At 39.8% G+C, this 21,970-nt stretch overlaps 1 protein-coding gene across 2 annotated transcripts in view; it reads right to left on the bottom strand.

The window, feature by feature from the left end:
- Positions 1 to 1,747: 1,747 nt before the first annotated feature.
- Tmem233 (transmembrane protein 233) overlaps positions 1,748 to 21,970 on the bottom strand; it is a 43,892-nt gene continuing 23,669 nt past the window's right edge. Inside the window, exons 2-4 of one of the 2 annotated variants that reach the window (XM_021257372.2) lie at positions 13,530 to 13,666; positions 4,920 to 5,025; positions 2,434 to 3,723 (exon numbers count right to left, since the gene is read on the bottom strand). In XM_021257372.2, coding sequence (XP_021113031.1) covers positions 4,947 to 5,025; positions 13,530 to 13,666 — 216 coding nt within the window. In that variant the 3' untranslated portion in view covers positions 2,434 to 3,723; positions 4,920 to 4,946. Of the gene's footprint in view, positions 3,724 to 4,919; positions 5,026 to 13,529; positions 13,667 to 21,970 lie in introns of both variants that reach the window. The other variant, XM_004843690.3, reaches the window with a different exon arrangement.

Raw genomic sequence — 21,970 nt, forward strand, 5'->3', positions numbered from 1 at the left:
ACCCATGAAGGTACACACTATTATAGAAGATTTTAGATTTTTTTTTTTTTGGTAATTGGTGGCCCAAAACTGTCTCTTATATTTAGAAGCCTGGATCTAAGGTTACATATCAAGATACATGCATAGTGCTGTTTTGCTGAATGCAGCTGTCCTGGTGTAGGCCAAAGATAATTTGCTGATCCAGGAGCTGAGGCCAGCGATTTTATGTCTGCATCTGCTTCTGCCCATAACTTGTGGGCAAAGACCAGGCAACTTCAAGAGCAATAGCCACATCAGCCAGAGCAATACAAAGAGCAGGTGGGACAGAGATGCTTGTTCCCAGAGCCTCCGTCCCTAACATATAGCCAGAGCTCCCTCCTACAAGGATTATACAAGTGTGATATTCTGGTCATGCTTCTTGCAGTTCCTTCAACTTGTTTGTGTATGTGCCCTTTCCCTTCCTTTAGATTGCGAGCAACCTTTTCAGGGGTCCCGCTTGATCATATTAGAATTTTCAAAGCCTGGTCCAGTATCTATGGTTGAGCAGGTATTCTATACATATTGACCAGATGAGGAAATGGATGTGAGTGACAGCACAATGGGGGAATGGTTCGAAAAGCTTGGATTTCCTGTAGCCCTGTGTGTGGAAAGCATAGTTAAAAGCAGAATGTTTAATGTGGACGGTGGTTGTTTGTTCTGCCCAGCATCTGTCTCTCCTTCTGGTAAAAGCACTTTGGCTTTCCTTTGGGGAACCACTGCTTCCCACACTCTCAATCCATAAAGATTGCGTGGAGTTAACCTCACACTCAACACCTGTGGTTCAATACTGACTTAAGGCCTGGGCAAAGAGGAGGCCTAAGACTCCTGGCCAAGCATCAGTTTGTGTGGATAAGATGCTCACATCTCTTTGTCAATGGGTCATATCTATTCTGATGGGTGGCTTCCTGTTTTGAATCAATTGTGCATTATTTTGAATTGAACCTTTTTTTTTTTTTCTCGTAGAGCTATTAAGGCAGAAACATTTTACTTCCACAGGTGTTGCTCATTTGATAGGAAGACAGCCAAAGCTAATGGTAGCCATCTCATCATAATGAAGCTAAAATAGGGCTGGGGATTTAGCTCACTGGTTCCATTGCCTGCCTCGCAAGTGCAAAGACCTGAGTTCGATCCCCGGTACCAAAAACACAAACAAACAATGAAGCTAAAATGAACTCAACAAATTCAGGCTGCCAAAGGTAGGTGACAAGTTCTTGATAACACTGAACAACAAGACCCAGCCATCCCTGATGCTACCCTGGAATTTTCAGATACACAAACAGTAAGTTTCACTTTTTGCTCTAGCCAGTCTTTGTCACTGGCTAATGAAAAAGTCTCTTGGGAGATGCATCAGATCAATCCTTTTTCTAATTGTGCTTTTGATAGTAGAGCAAATGGGGGATTTCAGCTTTGGAGAATGTCCTGGGGAATACAGGGATCCCACTTTGTCAGCATTGGAGTGAAAAAATCAGAGCCTCCTTAATTCTAAGGATCTCACTCAGTGATAGAATTTTTCTTGCTTTATTTTGATTATAGCCGAACCAACATTTGAGATTCATCATAAAAGGGCATTGCAGGCCATGTTAATTCGGAGAATGCCTCTCTAGCCCCATCCCTGTCCTCTCTATGGTCTTCTCTATGGAAGGAGGCTGAGATAGATGGGCACATTTTGGTTATGGAAATGTCTAGAACGATGGGAATCCTAAGGAAGCTTGACTCACATACCATAGTAGACAGTCTTAAAACCATTTTTATTCTGCCTCTCAGCATCACTTTTCATCTGATTTGGATAAAAGACTAGGAAGGGACCCAAACACACATAAACAAATAACAAAATGTCAGAAATCAAGATCCAATATATTGGAATGGTGCTAGCATCCCTGTAGGCTGAGAATTCATGTCCCTGACTCAGTGTTCTCCTGGGACAAGTGCTGACTCACGACAGACATCTGGGTGAACTGACAGGTGGAATCCGGTGTCTATCAGCTTTTATCTTTTTGCTAGGGTTCAGTATTTTAACAAATGCCTAAGATTTAAAATGTTCTAAGAACCATATTTTGTGTTTGCCCAGCACTTAGAATTTCCCCCCAGGGGTTCATATTTTATGACAATTTTTATAACACTGTGAGGTAAGTAGGCAAACATTCTTATCTCCATTTTCCAGTTGAAGAAATTTGAAGCACAGAGAAGCTAAGAAACGTGTCTCAAATCAGCTTGCATAGCTAGTAAATGAAAAAAGAAAAAGGTATTTTGACTCTCAGCCTCTTGATCATTCAATTAGAATAAGCTGCCTTTTCTTTTAGATCTAAAAGTTTGTAACCACCGTGTTTCTAACATTACTTCTTGAAGTGACCTTTGTCATTTATATACATATATATCACTTGTTATGTTAATTACCTGCTATTTGCCTTTGAGTCCTTTTATTTTTAGGTAAATTTATTTGAACAGAAACAATATAGCACACACATCTTGGCAAAGCCACAAATGGAAAGTAATACATAAAATAAATACCATGCAAACAAAACGGCATCATTGAATTCTCTGTAGACAGAAGACCAAGCCTGAGGGCTGCTTTTTGTTTAAAAGACCAGGGAACCATAGTGTCAGAAAGGTGTTAAGGACCCATTAGACCAAAACAGACTTTCCCCTTGCTGTAATCAGGATTGAAAAAGAATAGAAAAGGGTTACTATGGATTCAGTATCAATGAATGTGTCTATGAACAGATTCGAAATTATCTGTGTACCACCTGTGGCACATACTTGGCAAAACACCCTGGTAGCATGTCCTGGCAGGCAGAATAATGGTGTCATCAAACCAACTCATTCAGACCTAAAAGATTTGCCTTTGACAGAAAAGAAATACAGAGGGGTAACATTTCCAGGTGGGATCCAGGAAAACCAAAAACCTTGCTTGAGAAGAGAGGGAGAAAGACTAGCTACTAGGAGGGTAGGTGTTGGGGGGAGTATATTCTGTAAACGCAGACAATTCCCAAACTTGGGATGGAGAGGATGCTCCTAGCCTAGGATTGACCCCTTAGTACATTTTCAGAGTCGGCTTGAGTGAAGATTGAGGTTATGAGCAATTGACCAATGTGGATGCAAGCAAGAGAGTTGGGGATGGGGTGCTATTAGGAAAAATAAGGATCAAGACAGAAGGCCAGAGAGTCTTCAGGTCTTTGATGACCTGGTTAGGGGGTTCTGGGAGTGCTGATGGGGAAGCAGTTACTAAAGATTGAAGCAAATCTACATCATGAAAAAAATGAAAGGAAAGTAACCCATGGATTTAACTGTCTTAGATAACTTTAAACATGCTGCAAACGTTTGTTCTTGATGCTATAAACACCAGCATCTTCCTGGAGTCTCCTACCTCCGAGATCCAGACCCCTACCCAATGGAGAGGAATGAGATCTCTGGAAGTCATCTCTGGAGAAGAAGGATGCACACAAAGAGCTTGTCAGTGGACACAATGAGATTTCATTTTCTTCTTTTTTACAAAGCAATGACATTGGCTGATGTGGCTGTATGGCTTGAATTTCCTAAATTTTGGACTTTTTGTTGTTGCTGTTCATTTGCCAGGGACCCGCCTCTGGAGAGTCCTGAGGAAGAGATCTCACAGTCTAAAGTCAAGGATCCATTCCTCACAAACTTCTGGGTGTGTGAATGAGGGTCGTCCTCCATGCTTGCAGTCAACTGCAGGCTCCTCAGGCACTGTGTGGTAGATAGATAGAGTGAGAAAAAAAGACAGCGACCAAGCCTCCACAGTGGGCTTTTTTGGGCTTGCTGGTTCCTTATTAGATGGAGAACATTCTGGCTACACAAGCGCTGAAATTGCATGCTTTTGACTCTAAGGACTGGTTTCCATTTAATTTGGAGCTATCTATGTATATCTGTATAATCTAATCTGTATCCATACCTATCTCACTGAGCTACATCCCCATCCCTGTTTAAATTTTTTGTATCGAGACAGGACCTCTCTAAGTCACTAAGTCACCCAAACTGGGCTGGAACTTTTGATCTTCCTGCCTCAGCACCCCAGAGTGCTAGGATTACAGGCACATGTCACCATGCCTGGTTTGGAAAGTATATTTTATTTTACACATGATACATGCAAAACACCAAATGATACTGATACAGAAAGATGTCTCCAGTATTTCTCAATCTCATTCTTCTCCCCAGTGGAGAGAGGTGATGTTAGAAGTTTGGTGTGCATCCTCCAGGTATTTTCCTCTGCACTGAGAAATTATGTACTCATTTTGTGGTTACTGAACGAGATCATGCTGTATACAGTTGTCTTTTGGTATCCACAAGGATTAGTTCTAAGACTCCCTAAGAACACTAAAATCAAAGGCTGTTCAAGTCCTTTTTATGAAATGACATAGCATTTATATACAACCCATGCACACTCTCCTGTATATTTGCAATCATCTCTATATAATACCCAATACAATGTAAATTCTATGGAAGTAGTTGTTACACTGTATTGTTCATGGAATAATGATGAGAAAAAAGTCTGTATATGCTCAGTTCAGGTCCAGGCAAATATTTTTACTTCTGTAGTTGGCTGAATCTGCAAATACAGAACTCGTGGATGTGGAGGACCAATTATATATTGTTCTGCAATTTCCTTTTTCTTCCTTTTATTTATTCATCCATTTATTTAATAAATATTTACCAGCTAGACACTGCTATAGGTGCTGATGACAGTAATCCCAATAGTTACACAGTGGTACAATGTGTCAGTATGCTTTATGCAATTTAATCTGGGAATTATGCTTTATGCAGTTTGAGTCTCCCAGCTCTGGGAAGTAGGCACTATAAATATACCCATTTTATGTAAGAGAAAACTAAGACACACATTAGTTCAAAGACATGGCCAAGGACACACAGCTACTTAGATGTACAACCTGGGTTGAAACTGCAGCAGTCCAGCTTCAAAGTAGGCACCCTTCAGTGCTATGCTGTATTATTATGGGCAGTGACAGGAGTGAAAATGTGCCTGGAGTTTTCATCCTAGTAGAGGGAAGTAGATCATAAATATATAATTTTTCAGGGAGTGGTAAGTGCTAGGATGACAAGGAAAATTGAATAAAGGGACAGCCTCTCTGCAAAGGTAATATATGAACAAGCACTTAAGGGAGAGATAGGAATAAACTGTGTGGCTATTAGGAGGAAGAGTGTTACAGGTAGAGGGAATAGCATGTGCAAAAGCCCTGAGGCAACGGCATACTACAGGAGCATCCAATATGGCTGAGGTAGAGAATCAGGAGAGTGCTGGGAGATGAGAACAGAGAGGCAGCAACTAAATCATGCAGGGCCTTATAACATCATAGTAAGAAAGATATTTCATGTTTAAGCTGCAGTATGTTGGCTTATTTTGTGAAGAAACCACTGCTTATTTACTCTGCCTACTGATGGACATTTAGATTTTTTTTCAAGTTTTTCCTTGTTTCAAACAAAGCTGTCACAACTATCCTTGCTTATCTGTGGCTTTGGGCCCTAAAACCTCAAATGCCTGGGCCATCACTGGAGATTCTAATTTAATTGGGTTGGGGTGAACTCTGGGCATTGATTTTTTTTTTAAACCTCTCCAGGTGATTCTAATGTGTAGCTAGGGTGGAAAATAAGAGTTTCATATGCATTTTTGTACACCTATATCTAGGGATGGGTTGTGAGAATTGGAACTGACAGGTTGGTGGGCAGGCACATGGCTTTTAAAATTTAATAAATATGACCAGCCCTTGGTAACCGAGAAATTGGCTTAAGGTCCCTCCATGGATACCAAATCCACAGAAGATCAAGTGCCTTATACAAACCAGCCTGGTATTTGCATCTGACACACATCCTCCTGTATACTTCAAATCGTCTCTAAATTCTTTGTAATACCTGTACAATGTACATGCTATGTAAATAGTTGTTATACTGTGTTGATTAGAGAATAATGACAAGAAAATGGTCGGTACATGTTCAACACAGATACAATTTGTTTTTCCAAATATTTTTCACCTGAGGTTGGTTGAATCTATGAGTATGGAACCACAGATACAAAGAGCTGATTGTACATCCAAATTGGCTTCCCAAAAGACTGTCTCAATTTACTCTCCCACCAGTAGTATAGTATCCAAGTTTTTCACACCTTGCCAAGCTTGATATTATCCATCTCTTTAACTGTTTCAGCCTGGCAGACAAAATAATATAGCATTTCACTGTAACTCTAATTTGTGCTTCCCTGAGGCTGAATATCTTTTTCATGTTTATTCTGATTCCTTCATTAATGATCCACTAGCATGTATCTTTTTCACAGTTAAAATTTTCCATTGTTGTTGGCAACTTAAGTCTGACTTTTCTCCCCCTCAATTTATCTGAGACAACAAAGGAAAACTCTTCTGACCTTCTGGAAATAGGTAATATTCCCATTTTTCATTATGAAATCACACACACACACACACACACACACACACATGCACACACACAATCTCCAAAGTCACATCTACACAAAAACAATTTTCAGAAAGTTTAGCTCTAGCCAGTAATAGAGGAAAGAAGATGGATTTCCTTTTGTTTTTGCAAAACAGGTGAAGTTCTTGTTTCATGCTCACCTCAATATACTATATGCTTCCTTCTGATCCTTACACAATTACAGGATATTTTGAGGCCAAGGAAGAATTCATGTCAGTTTGTTTGTAAGAAAGAAGATTTCTCAGTATGGAAAGGTTAATATCTGCTCAGTCTGTGCCTCCTAATGGGACACATTCCTGGGGCTCTTAAACCTGCTTAGAGGTCAAGTTCTCTCCTAATAGAAACTTTGAAGCACACAGGCTCTTAGGAATGACAAACAAGCATTTTTAATATACATCTGGGTGTGGACCTGGCTGGTTCCATATCTTCAAGATAACTCAGAGATGTAAGTTGGTAGATCACATTGTATATATACATTTAACTTACATTTTTGAAAAGAAAAAAACAACAACCATTTAAATGGAGTTGAGGATCTGGCTGCAACTCCACTCAATGGTCATGAACATGGATGATAAGATCATTTCTGTTCCTTCTGTGTGAGTGTGGAGCATGGTTCCCATGTTTACAGAGATACCAAGAGCTATAAACACAGCCAACTACTCCAGCAGGCACTTAACTCAAGAGATCATCACGTTTTCCATCATTGGAAATGTTCACTGGGTGTGTGGGGCCAATCAAGATCCATGTGTGAGTCTGTACAGGGTGCCCTTCTATGGATGCCCCCAGGACTAAATTTGTTTATTCTCAAAGCTCACCTTATGCCTGGACATAAGAACCTCACTCCCAAGTAAAATAAACCTTCACTGTATTACCAGGATCACCTGAGAATGTCATTTTTGTTGCAGAGAATGGATACTTGTCTCCTTTTTATTCAAACTTTGTCATGGTCAATTGATTTTTCTGCTAAGGAAGTTCCATTGAATTCTGTGGCATGTTAGATAGATGATCATGACCCTGACCAATAGGAGGAGGAGGAGAAGGAAGAGGAGGAGAAAGAAACTTGGAAGTGTATAAACTTTCCAGGGAAGCAACCATAATTGAAGCTGCTACTAGGTATCTTAATTGTGATACTGTGATACAATAAGAAATAAAGATTTGGCCCTGTTTCTTGAGAACCTCCCACCCTTACAGGTAGGAGTACTGTATCAAGAGAATCTTTTTTTCTAATATTTGGCCTTTGACCCCAGTTCCTGACATAGAGCTTCTAAATCCCTTGGAATTTCCTGGGTGATCTGAGCATCTTTTATTCTAAGAGGGACTCTTTTTTGTGCTCCTGGATGCTTCAGGATTGGGCCTGGTTGTCAGTGGAACCAACCGTGTGATTGGAAGATTGGAAATTTCAGCTGTACCTAACCTCCAGGAAGGGGAAAAGGGCTGGAGGTCAAGCTAATCATCAATGGCGATGATATATATGATCAATTGTGCCTGCATGGCGAATCCTCCTCTAAAACCCTGACAGGTTTCTGAGAGCTTCTGGATTGCTGACACATGCCTGGAGAGTGTCATGTACAGGGAAGACATGAAGCTTCATACATTCCTACATACCTTGCCCTACCATTTCCACCATCTGGCCGTTCAGCCACATCTTTTGTAATACACTTTACAATAAACAAGTAATTGGAAGTGTTTCCCTGGCAAATTCATAGAACCTGAACGAGGAGGTCATGGGAACCTCTGACTTAGAGCTTGTCAATCAGAAGCATAGGTCACAATCTGGGGCTTATAAATGGCATGTGAAGTGGGGGACATCTTGTAGGAATAAGGCATCTGCCCATGTGATGTGACTGTAACTCTTGGTAGAAGGAGTCAGAATTGAGTTAAATTATAGGACACAAAATCGAGTCTGCTGGAGAATTGCTTGACTAGGTAGGGGAAGAAAAACTGTTTAATGCTTACCTTAGGGAAGTAAAAAAGTCTTATTTTGTGGCCTATGTCCACATAGGCAAGAATGTCCCCTATGAAATACAAACTGCTAGGACAGTGGCTCAGCAACTTTAGAACACTTAAAATTAATTTTGCTTGTGTGTTGCTTATGATACTGCATAAGTTCAAGTTCAAAAGCCCTTGAATTGGGCCCAGGAATCTGCATTTTTACAAGCAGCCCAGCTGAATTTGTTGTCTTAGACCTGGCCTTTGAGAAACATGACCATTGAGAATAACCTAACCTTGTTTGAATTCTTAAGGCACTAGGAGAAAGTAGAAGCCTGCAGGAGATTTGAATTTATTAGGATTGATAAATAGACTATTACAATATTTAAACATTTCACGTATGTGAGTCATCTCTCCACTTTCTCTAGCAACTTAAGGGCAGAGAATTTTCTGACTTTGAGACATGGCAAGTTTCTGATTTCATTGAGATCGGAACCCTTCTGTCAACACAGTATTTTACCCGGAGCTATTGAATATTTTGGTTCAATGATTCTCAGTTCTCAGGAATTTGATGACATGAAACCCTGTCTTTCTTTGTTCAATCACCTTGTGGCTTACATAGATATCCTACAAAATTAGGATGAACGAGTCCTTTTTATGAGTTTGGGTAAAGACTATCATGATCTGAGACTATTCAAAGAAAGTGAATGACCTGGGATTTCACCTATTTGGGATCCAATCTGTTCTCCACCAGCTTTGTTACCATCTTCTCAATAAGGATAAAGATTAATTCTTTATTTTTAAAAGTGATTAATGTTTTGTAGTTCTGGGGATTGAATCCAGGACCCTGAATATGCTAGGCAGGTGCTCTACCACTGAGCTATAATCTCAACCTGAGACTAATATTTTTTTAAAGGCAAGGACTTCACAATTTTTTAAAGGCAGTAGTTTACTTCAGATATATATATATTTTGTTCCAGGGTTCAAACTTGGGACCTTGCACTTGCAAGGCAGGCAGTGGAACCACTGAGCTAAATCCCCAGCCCTTCAAAGTATATTTGTAAATTTAACCTAGAAATGGATTTTTGTCTCATTCTGGGCTTGGTGTCCTCTGTATTTTCCCAGGTCCTTCTTGCTGTCTTCAGACTGTTACACCAGGGCCTCCTTGGGCTGCAGCTGCTAGGCAGTAACCTTATCCCCTCACCAGCATTGACTTAGACATAACAAGCTAGGATGATGAGTTTACTGAGGTAAAAGAAAACTGACCACTCCATCAAGAGCTGCCATCAGTGTGCTCTTCCTTTTGTACTTTAAAGGGAAGGGATTTTGCCGGGTTTGGCAAAAAGGATTCTACTAACCGTCATTGTCTGAATCCCCGGAGTGGGAGTGGGGAGCTGAAAAATACAGATTCCTGGGACTCATGTCTGATTTAGCAAATTGGAATCTTTTGAGGTGGGACCTGGATGAGAATTTCTTTTAAGCCTCTGTCTTATTAGTTCCATATTGCCATTCAATTCCTCTCGGGCTGGGGAATTTTATTTCCAAGGATTACTGAGAAATTGGCCATATTATTCACCTTAATGGAAGATAGAATTGATTTAATTCTCTAAGGGTCAGTTCTTCCTCTCTTTTCCTCTTTCTCTCTTCATCTGTGTCTTTCTTTCTCTTCATCCCTCCATCCTTTTCTCTCTATCTCTCTTTCTTTTGCCTGTCCTTTTCTCTCTCCTTTTCCTCTCTCTTCCACATGCATGACAAAGTTTAAATTTGAGTTTCTCCATGGAATTCTAACTATGAAAAGCTATTTTCTTTGACGACATGGACAGAAAGCTGTCTAAAAGGAATCTGACCTTATAGATAGGGAAATAATTCTATCTTTATTTTGTTGATAGAGAAATGGAGTCTCAGAGAATTTAATTAATTGCCCAGATGGTCTGTGTGTTAGAAGTAGAATTTGGAGGAGCTGAAGATTTAGCTCAGTGGTGCCATGCCTGCGTGGCAAGCGCAAGGTCCTGAGTTCAATCTCTGGTTCCTCCCCAAAACAACAACAACAACAACAACAACAACAACAACAACCACCACCACCACCCAAAAAAACCAAGTACAATTTGGATCCTAATTCTCTAACTAGAAATGGAGAGTTGAACCTTTCATACTTTTTATTCTTACTAAGAAAGTTTCAACCACAAGCATATACAGATCAGCATTTCTTCTCCAGATAGAAACATTTATGTTAAGAATGGAGAAAGTGATCATATATGAAAAATTCTGGGTTCCTTGTTCAGACTTCTTGGATAATTCTCATAGGCAAATTGATCTTTGAAAGCCAAAATTTCTACCATAGATTGCAAAGTAGATAGTATGCAGGCTGCAGATATGGTTATTGTTTTTTGTTTATTGATTTTTGGCCCTTCACCATTGGTTTAACAATGTGACTTCTTTGTCAACATTTAAAAATCAGATGACTTTACATAAAAACTCAGATTTCCAACATCTCTTTATAAGTGAGGTCTTCATGCTAAGTGATAAGAACTACAGTAGGTGCTGGCCTCTCCCTTTAAACCACAGCTCCCACCACTCCCTACTGTCTGATGCCCAGGCTGCTTCATTCATGAGTGTTTCCTGCCTGACTTTGGGACCCTGGGCCTTGCCTCATCAAATGATTTTGTCAGGTGAAACTTCCCATACCATCTTCACATAAACAAATGCTGGAATTAACAATAAGGCAAGTGGTATTTAATGCCTTTGTTATGGGATATACTAGAAGGGACACATTGATGCAGAGGTAGTGTGGAGTTGTGGTTAAGAACAGAGCATAAAGAGCCACGCTTAAGCTCTGTCTTTTTGTTGTTGTTTTTGAGACAAGGTCTTGCTATGTAGCCCAAGCTGGCTTTGAACTCACTATGAAGTCCAGGATGGCCTGAAACTTGCAGCGATCTCCTGCCTCACCCTCCTGAGTGCTGGGGTTATGGGTGTGCACTACCACGCCTGGCTAAGCTCTGTCTTTACCACTGACTAAGCTGGGATATCTTGGACAAGTCACTTCATCTCTCTGAGCCTAAGTTTCCTTATCTGCAAAATGGGGGTGATAACTTCCTCTTTGGGTTGCTGTAAGGATTCAGGGAGGATTAATTCATGTAAGAGCTTTGAATGGTACCTAGCATACAGCAAGGTCTATGTCAGTGTCAGCTGCTATTATTCTAACACACTCAGCTCAAACACTGATCTGGGCAGTGTGATCTCAAGGCAAGACTTGGCCTCATTCCTTTGGAACACTGTCCTTTGAGTCTGGTGCATGACCGAAAAGTCTGGAATGCTTTTCAGTGGCACCCTAAATCCTGAGGTCCTCCCTCAGTCATGTTGATAATGATAGTAATACTGTAATTAAGAAATGGTCTGCAGATTTAATGCACCAACTAAGGAACAGGCACCAAACAGCACACATTCTGTGGGTCATCTTTGCAGTAGCTTTATGAAACAGGAACTGCTATAATTCTCATTTTACAAGTGAGGAAACTGAGGTTCAGGAGATTAAACAATTGACTGAAGATGAGTAAGTAAGTGGTCAGGGAAGATCTGCCCAGGCAATCTGGTGCCAAACATGTACCATCAACCACACATTCCATGGCTCCATGTACACACACACACACACACACACACACACACACACACACACTGCCTTATTTAAAGAATAAAGAAGGCTGTGTTCTCCAACCATGTTCCCCATCACAGACTAACATCATCAAATTTCAGTCAATTTGTTGATATTGATATGAATGTCATAAAAGCAAGAAAACTTGTTTCCTTGGATGCCTTAGTATCCCTTTCTCCATTCTTTGAACAAATCCACCTACTTTTCCTTTGGGATACTTCCTGCTATGACATCACTTCCTCCATCCAGTTGCCACTGACTCCTCCAGGGTCTGGCTTGTCCAACAGGAAGGTGATCTAGGGTGACATTTACATCCCTTGGTTGCTAAGATTGGGTTGCCTGATCTGGTAGAGCCAAGAATGTCTGGTTCCTCTCTCACCCACCCAGATGAGCCTCACTGGTCAGGGAGATCTGTCAAAATGCTTCAGTCAAAGGTATAGGAATAGCTATGCTCCTCTGACAGAAAGGCTAAAGGATTTCTCAGCATTCTTCGCTGTGTAGCCAGGATTTACACAGAAGACAGATGGATTTGGGCTTGTCATTTGGGGTTTGGGTTGCCTATCACATCACCTTGTCGTCTGACAAAGCTCCAATGGGAAATATCATTGGTTCTAGCAGAGGCAGCTCATCTCAGCTAATTAATCAGAAGAAATTTATCCAACTGTAAGGAGAAACTTCAACAGCATCCTTCTTTTTATGAGATAAGGCCTCACTGGCCATAGCAAAAGCATGTGGTGGCTTTTCTGTCCTTAAGCTAAAAAAGAAAATAATTAGACCAGTTTGAGGCAGAATTATGCAGGAAGTCATTTACAGAGCCCATGATTAGGCAGACCAAGGAATAAGCCCAAATATCTTTTGCTTTGTCTCATTTCTTATGGTGAGCAAGCATGGGTAAAGATGATTGGTTTTAGTCATTTAATTGTGAGTCTAAGTGACATCTGTGGCACCTGTGCTGAGGCAGGGAGTAGTCCACATGAGATTCTCTCTTCCTCTTCTCCTACTTTAGCTCGAGGACACTTCCTGTTCTAGATTAGAGGCTTCCAAACTGTGGACCACTGACAAAATACCTACTTTTTAAATAAAGTTTTACTGGAACACAGCCATGCATGCTCATTTACATATTGTCTGCTCTCCTGCTAAAATGGCAGTGCGAAATAGTTGTGAAAGAGACCATGACAAGGACCACATGGCCTGCAAGACCTAAAATATTTACTATCTGGCCCTTTTCAGAAGATATTTGTTGAGTCCTGTTCTAGGTAGAATAGATTCAAGATGGCAGAGTTTTAGTCAGCCTGGGATCCTGAGTGACTGTGTGGAGGAGAGAACTTTCCCCCACCTACATGGCCCACTTAACATGAAGAAGACAAAACCTTCTGTTTTGAGTTGTTCCTGGAGCATATCTTAACCCATTCTAACAGATTCTAATGGACACTCGAGAAAAGTTATTTAATATTGGGAGGGATTCAAAAAGGCCACTTACTTCCTTGTGAAGTGTACCACACAAGAGATGGTGATGATGATAAGGCCGATGATGATGGAGGCAATGGCCACCCACTTGGCATTCCGCCCCAGCCTCCTTGCTCCTTCGTAGTCACCTTCATTGTAGCTGTTCTGAGACTGGAGAACACAAAGGAAGAGCTAGTCACAACAGGTAACCCACAAAGAAAGGTGCGAGGATTCTCAGGGTGTCCACGTAAAGCCATTCTATAAGGCCTTGGGGACTGTGCTCCTCTCCATGCCAGGATGATGAACAAGTGACATGGTTATCACCTCCTTCAGAAAGCCTTCCTTCAACTATAAGACTGAGTTTCCTGTCGCCTCTGTACTTTCTGATGACTTTCACCTGAGCATTTACCATAGGATGTTTAAAGGATGGACTGAATTGTTCATCTCTATGTCTGAGCCAAGGTTGTTACTCAACTGGTACCTACAGATAGAGCTTTCCCAGCTATCAAAATGTTTCACTAGTTGATAAGTAGCAGCTACCATGAGGCTTGTCTTCCTTCCCCAAAGTCCTAGCCATCCTGGCTCCTCCTCTGTATCCTCCAGATCTCTACCTGATCCAGGATTGTAAGGGTTATTACTGGGCTCAACAGAGCATCCTATCTGATTTTGTAACTATGCCAAATTGTTAAATATTTAAATATTGTCTTTGTTGCTAGTACTTTGAATAGTGTCTGGCACATTTTAGGAACTCAAGAAATATGTATGAGCTGAATGAATGACTAAATACGTGTTTTCCCACAAAATGTGAGTTCATTGATGATTCCTCCCCTACTTGCATCATCAGCTGCCAGTCTAGACTGGTATACAATGGAATATTACTGGTATCTTGCATAGGACCCTCCTCATTGCAAACCACCATCTTTCTGCGGATCATAAGGGAGGCCTTGAGTGAATCCAGAAATGGGGCTACTGTTGCCTTGAAAACAGATGAAAGCCTCTTTCAGTACCAAGTGTGGACTTGTCTCTATAAGAGTCCCCTTCTGGAGTTCAATCCCTGGTACAAAAAAAATAAGAGTCCCCTTCTGAATCCATTTCCTTACCTGGTACATGGAGATGGGGCTGCCCTCAGTTAAATCTGCTGGATAAATTCAAGGATACAGGGGAAGGATCAGGTAGAAAACCTTAGAATTCTCAAATTTCTTTCTGAAGGACTTCTGTGTCCTTCAGACTTAAGGGTAGAGAACAATAAACCAAAAGAATTTCTTTCTCCTTCTCTAAGATGTTGGTTGTATTTCTTTCTTTCCAGTGCTGAGGATTGAGCCCAGGGCCTCAAGCATATTAGGTAAATGCTCTACCACTGAGCTACACTCCTGGCCCTCAGCTATAATTATCTTCCTCTTCCAGCTGGGATGTCATACAAAGCATCGGTTTTTTTTTTTTTTGGCAGATGCTACAAACAAAAATGGTGGAAACTGGTCTTAAAGAAAAATGCATAATTTCTAAATATTTTTTAAAGAGCTTAGAATGTAAATTATCTCATCTAGAGTGGGAGAACTAGAGAGAATCAAGATGGCTTTAGATATTCCAAATTTATATGATCTTATTTATTCTTTTCAAAAGTTACTAATGCTATTTGTGAACATAGAAAAACAGTTAAATGCTACAGAAACATATACAACAAATAGGAAAGCTTTTCCCCTAACATTGTTTCCTAGTTTTAGTGGTTTGGGGTATTTGTTTCTACATGTTTTTTCTGGATGATTCCTGGAAACAACACTGACATATTCCCTTGCCTCTATTCTGACTAAGCACATCATGTATCACTGTTTGGAGAAAAAATTAGCAATTTGCTCTCTGAGATCAACAGAATGAGTCTGTCTAATCCTGATCCCTCAACTGTTAAAACCTTGAAAATTTCCCATAAATCTTGGCAAATACAACTTCATCCCTGCCTTTGGCAATGTCGAGGTCTAAACATACTTCCTCTGGGATACTGTAAACTCTTGAGAAAGACATTGTATTTTTTTTCCACAAACAGATTAATATAAAACTTCCTGGTAACCTCTTCGCATTTGTAACCTGGTAACAAACTTTGCATTTGTTTTCTTTAAATGCTTATTTTGTGATTTTTAAAAAGTGGCCAGTTGGCCTTTTGAATGTTGGACTTGCTTCTGTTTCTTTTCAAGTAAAATCTTTTGTTTTCTAAATGTCTTGGCTTCTGTTCTAGTTTGGATCTTAAATTTCCCCTGGAAGCCTAAAGTGTTAAAAACTTGGCCCCCAGCTTGTGGTACTATTGGGAGATGGTGGAGCCTTTAAAAGGTGGGGCCTAGTGTGAGATTTTTAGGTCATTGGGGGTGTGGCCTTCAAGGGGCTTTGGAATCCTGGTTCTCCCATCTTTTCATAAGGTCAGTAACTTCCTCCACCATCTGCTCCTGCCGTGATCATGATGTACTGCCTCACCATAGGTCCAAAGCAAAATGGCCAACAACCACGGACTGAAAACTTCTAAACTGTGAACCAACATAAACTTTTTCTCTTTTTAAGTTGATTATCTCAGACTTTTTGTGGTAACAAAAAAGCTGAACTTATTTTATAGTAATGGAAAGCTGAACTTACACAACTGTGATTGTTTCTTTGGTAGAATAACAATTTTAATATATAACACTTATTGACCATTTATTATGTGCCAGGCAGCATATTTAATAGTTTTCAAGAATTAGCTCATTGGTCCTTATGACAATCCTATGAGGAAGGTGGCTTATTTTTCCATTTTACTGATGGCAAAACTAAAGGACAAAGAAAGCAATTCACCCAAAGTCACATAGCTAGTTGGGTAAAGTCTGTATTTATAAGCAAACACCACGTGTGTGCATGCATGCACACACAGATACAAATAGATTTTTTTGTTTTGTTTTGTTTTACTTTGTTCTAAAAATATGGACAATATCATACTACACTTGGTCTGAAACTTACTATCTTTCACTTAATATTGAGTGGCCAAACTTCCAAGCTAATGCTTCTGGATATGTCTCATTCCTGGTTTCTTTCTCTATTCGTGACTTAAAATGCTGAATTATATTGATAGACTCTTAACATTGCATCAGGATTGTATTCTTGTGTATTGGGGGGGGAATCCTAATGTATCATGGCACAATCTTTCCTATGTTAATTTTTATTTTCAAATAGCTTCACATTTACAAGTATTACATATAAGCACTATACTTACTGAGAGTATAGATGGTTTTGATGGATTCATAGTCAATTTAAATAGTTGCACCTCACCAATAGACATTTTAGTTACTTAAAGTTTGTTGTGATTATATAGTACAATGCAGTGGATTATCTGTCTATCTATCTATCTATCTATCTATCTATCTATTTTTTTCTGGTGCTGGGAATCAAACTCAGGGCTTCACATATGACAGGCAAATGCTCTACCACTACCTACATCCCCAGCCCTTAATATATCTTTTGCATATATTTGAGCCTGTCCTAGGGTAGCTTCCTAGGAATAAGACTGAGCGTTAAAGAGCCTATGAATTTATATTTGGAGAGCCAAATCACCCTGTGAAAAGATTACACAAGTCTATACTTCCACTAAGAATATTTAAGTGTCTTTTTCCCCTCATCTTTGCCAATGCTGTATATTATCAATGTATTTTTTTCTCATTCTGAAGGGTGAAAAAGAATTTTAAAATAACATTTCTTTAGTTAATGGCACAGGTGAGCCATCTTTTCATTTTTTAGACCTTGGTTCCAATGTCACCTCCTCAAAGAGACCTTTTCAGACCAACTAATTTGGTAGCTAACATAGTGCTTAGACCCCAGGAGCTGAGTATATATTTGTTGAGTGAATAAATGAATATATGAATGAATGTTTATTGTTTGTATATTGTCTCTTCTTGATGAATTTTAGCTCATATCCTTTGTCTAGCTTTCTACTGGTCTGTCTTATTAATTTGTGAGAAATTTTTATATACTATAGATCAGTATTATGCAAGATAGACACAATGGAAGCCACATAGATAATTATAAATTTTTTAGTAGTCACATTAAAAAAGTATAAGTGAATGAAATTAACTTTAATAATATATATTTTATTAAATCCAACATGTTCAAAATATTGTCATTAAAACTTGTTAAACTAATCATTTTTCAGATGCTCAGTAGGCAACTGTACTGAATGGCATGCCAGATAATACTCCTTAGTGTCATATTTATTTTGCAGAATGTTCTCCCATTTTCTTCTGGTATGTTGTTCTTTTAAAAATATGATTTTTATAACTGTGATTTTGATATAGTTTAAGGCTCACAAGAAGTCACAAAGATAGTACCTAAATACCCTTCAGTCAGTATCCCCTAATGATGATGCCTTAGGTAAGCACAGTATTTTGTCAAAACATGGAAACTAATGTTGGCACAAAGCAACTCAGGTACATACTTATTCAGATTTCACCCATTTTACATGCACTCTTTTTTGTGTATTTATAGTACTACAAAGTTTTGTAGAACTTTGTACATTCCAGTAACTATGGCTGCAATGAGGATACTGAACTGCCTCATTAGTACAAAGAAATTCCCTCAGTTACTCAGTTAAGTCATACGCTTCCTCCATGCCCACTCACCTATTCTATTCTATTCTATTCTATTCTATTCTATTCTATTCTATTCTATTCTAGACAGGGTTTCACTAAATTGCCCAGGCTGGCCTTGAACTTGCAATCCTCCAGCCTCAGCCTCCTGAGTAGATAGGATTACAGGTGCATGCCACCACATCTGGCAGCCCTGTGCCCTTGAACTTGTACTTGTGGTATTTTGACGTTGCCTGGAGTTTCTTTCTAAGCTATAGAGCTCATAATTTCATCAAATAGCTGCTTTTGAAGTGCAAAACAGCCAGTGATGATCTTTGTTCAGCCCACAAAGTATGTTAAAAAGAAGTGTCTTTAATTTCACCCCAGCTTTTATTTCCCTCTTGGATGAAATTGAACAGAACATAGAACAAATGGGTCTCACCACACATTTTGTAAGGCACCCCAGAATCCCCTGCAGTGTCTCTTTGCTTTTTTCCGAGCCTTGAGCTCATGCTTGCAAAATGTAAGAGTCAGCACAAAACCTGGCAAGAGCACCCCAGCTTTTGTCAGGTGCCTTGAGCCAGTGAGTGTCGCGCTTCAACAAAAAAGTGCACAAGGTCCTCCCTCTGGTAGTAAATCTAATGGCCTCCTAGTCCTTGCATATGGTTATTTGAGGCTTATTTGTACAGCTCTTCCCTGGATGGACACACGATACCCAAAAAGGAAAGCTGGTCAGGAGCCAGAAGGGAGGGTGACTGTTTCTATGCTGAAGCTCAAGAAGGCTGCATCAAGACTATTGTGAGGCTCTGCAGTTTCACCTGGCCACTTGTCAAAGGGTACAAATCCTGGCATACACACCAAAGAAGGACAGGCCACACTGACCCATAAATTCTGATAATCTGGGTCTGATGGTCCAGGAATTTGTGATACTCTACACCAAATGATAAAGCGACTCCATTGTTATAAGTGAGGGGAATACTTGGTCCTTTTCCTCTGGTCTTTAGGGCAGAACATGTGCTACATCCTATCTGCTTCCCCTCTCAGGACAGCATCACCTATGGAGTTGTTGCCAGTGTGAACCGGAGATGAGACTCTCCAAAGTTATAGCTTGTATAGTCCCCTTTATTGATGGTTCCTAACCCTGTCTGCACCTAAGAACTATGGGGGGGGCTCTGAATTTAAAATATTCCTGTATGCAAGACCCATTCTAGACCACCTGAATCAGGATCTTTGAGGCAGGATTCAGTGTATTTAAGAAAAGATTTTTCTAGGTCATTCTAAGGGGCAGCCAGAGTTGAGAACCACTGTCCTAGTTGGGTACTCATTCATTCATTCATTCATTCATTCAAAAACAATTTATTGGGCACTGGCTTTGTGCCAGGCACTTCTTCCATCCCTTGTGGATCTTACATTCTGGTGGCGACTGAAAATAAATAAGGAAAATGAAAATAAATGTGATGATTACAGAAGATTATTGAGGCCAGGAAAGTGGAGCAGAGGAAGTGAGTTCTGTAAGGTAGTCATGGGTAGACTGAGAGCTGAGAAGGAGCCAGGCCTGCAAGGAGCCAGGGAAGAGATGCCTGGCAGGAAGCACAGCTACGTACAGAGGTCTGGACGTGGGGAAGAACTATTTTGTTGAAGGTCCCCAGGAAATCCCAGTGTAGCTGAAATGTAGGAAGGAGGGAGGGAGGGAGGGAAAGAAGCAAGGAGAGAGGGGGAGGGGGGAAAGGGGTTGGAGGAGAAGAAAGAAGCCAGAAGCAACATTAATCATTATCATCATCATCATATTAATATAACTGTGAATATATATGGAGTACCCATTCCTTGCCAGGCCCTGTACTAACCACTTTATGCACATCACATAATCAAATCCTTATGATAACCCTCTTAGCCACTAAATCCTCTTCCATGGTATGGTGCAGAAGGCACATTGCTGTTACCTGCGGCAGGTAATGAGAGAAGCCTGAACAAGCAGTAATCTCATAGTGTGAAGTCACTTTGCTGGAAAGTCCCTAATATTTGATGACACCCCCATGAGAATAAAGCACCAATTGCATGGGTGGGGGTGTGTATGTGGGACCCAGTGCAGCCTCAGTCCTAAACCTCCGCCCTTGGGGAGATGCACATTTTCTTTTCTTCCTTAAGTTTATTGGTACATTTTAGGTATACAATACAGTTACATTCATCATCAGGACCTTGCACCTTTACATGCTGTATCTTGATTCTTATTTTTTCCCCTTCCCCTGCCCTTCCTTCACCCCCTCCACCCTTCCCTATTTACAAAGACTTTGTTTCCATGTTTTTTCTTTTCTCATATGTTTTCTTTTCCCTTCCCCTACCCTGCCCAATTCCCCTGCGCCTTTAGACATTTTCTGCCTATTTCACAATATCAATTGTACATTTTGATCCTTATTTACACTTTTCATTTTTCACTCCAGAGAAACTATTCGGTATTTACACATGTGTGTCTTATTTATTTCACTTAAGAGTATGGCCTCAATGTGCATCCACTTAACTATAAATGTCTCTAGTTTCTAATTCTTTATGGCTGAGTAGTACTCTATTTTATTAAAAAAAAGTTTCTTTATCCGGTCTCCAGCTGATGGGCAACTAGGCTGTTTCCAAGTTTTAGCTATTGCAAACTGTGCCGCTATAAACATGGGTGTGCATATATCACTGTGGTTTGATTCTTTTAATTCTTTGGGGAAGATCCCCAGTAGAGGAATAGCTGGGTCAAATGGGACTTCCAATCCTAGTTGTGTGAGGTATCTCCATGCTGATTTCCACAGTGGTTGTACCAGTCTGCACTCCCACCAACAATGTAGAAGGGTTTCTTTCTCCCCACACCCCGCCACCATTTGTTATTGGTTGATTTCTTGATAGCAGCTATTCTTTCTGGAGTGAGGTGGAATCTCAGTGTTGTTTTCATCTGCATCTCTTGCATGATCAATAATGTTGAACATTTTTTCATATGTTTATTTGCAGCTTTTAGTTCTTTGTCTGAGAAATGTCTGTTCATTTCAGATGCCCATTTTTGAATTGGGTCTTTATATTTGGGGGGTCTGATTTTTTTGAGTTCTTTATATATTCTAAATAGTAGACCTTTGGCTGAGGAACAGCTGGTAAAATTTTTTCCCCACATAGTAGGTTGTTTGTTCGCTCTGTTGGTGGTTTCTCTTGCAGTGCAGAAGCTTTTCTTTTTTCCCATTAAGTTTATTGGTACATTTTAGGTATAAAATACAGTTACATTCATCGTTGGGATCTTGTACCTTTACATGATACATCTTGGTTTTTATTTTTTTCCCCTTCCCCTGCCCTCCCTTCACCCGCTCCACCCTTCCCTATTTGTAAAGACTTTGTTTCCATTTTTTTTCTTTTCTCATATTTTATCTTTTCCCTTCTTTCCTTTCCCCTACCCCTCCCACTTCCCCTACTCCTTTAGACCTTTTCTTCCTATTACACAATATCAATTATATGTTTTAAAAATTATAATATCAAAATTTAGAGGACATTACCACAGATTTTACAGAATTTAAAAGGATATAGAAAGCATATTACAAAAATCTTTTTTGAAATAAATTAAACAACTTTTAAGAAGTACCTTGGAAGAGAAATTAATGAAACTGACTCTGGAGGAAATATAAAATTTGAATAGCACCTATTAAAGAAATTATATTCCTAGCTTGAAAACCTACCTATATGACAATAACAGGCTCATATACATTTTAACTGATGAATTATATCAAACATTTAAAGCAGAAAAAAGAAGGAACATTTCTCCCCTCATTTTAGGAAATCAACATTGTGCTAATACTAAAACTGGATAAAGATAATAGAAGAAAAAAGTATGAACATGGGCCGGGGCTTTAGCTCAGTGGTTTCACCGCCTGTTGTGCAAGCTCAA

This window comes from Heterocephalus glaber, unplaced genomic scaffold (assembly GCF_053883595.1).
Source record: "Heterocephalus glaber isolate CG9 unplaced genomic scaffold, H.glaber_assembly_v1.0 deba00001687, whole genome shotgun sequence".
Taxonomy (NCBI): domain Eukaryota; kingdom Metazoa; phylum Chordata; class Mammalia; order Rodentia; family Bathyergidae; genus Heterocephalus; species Heterocephalus glaber.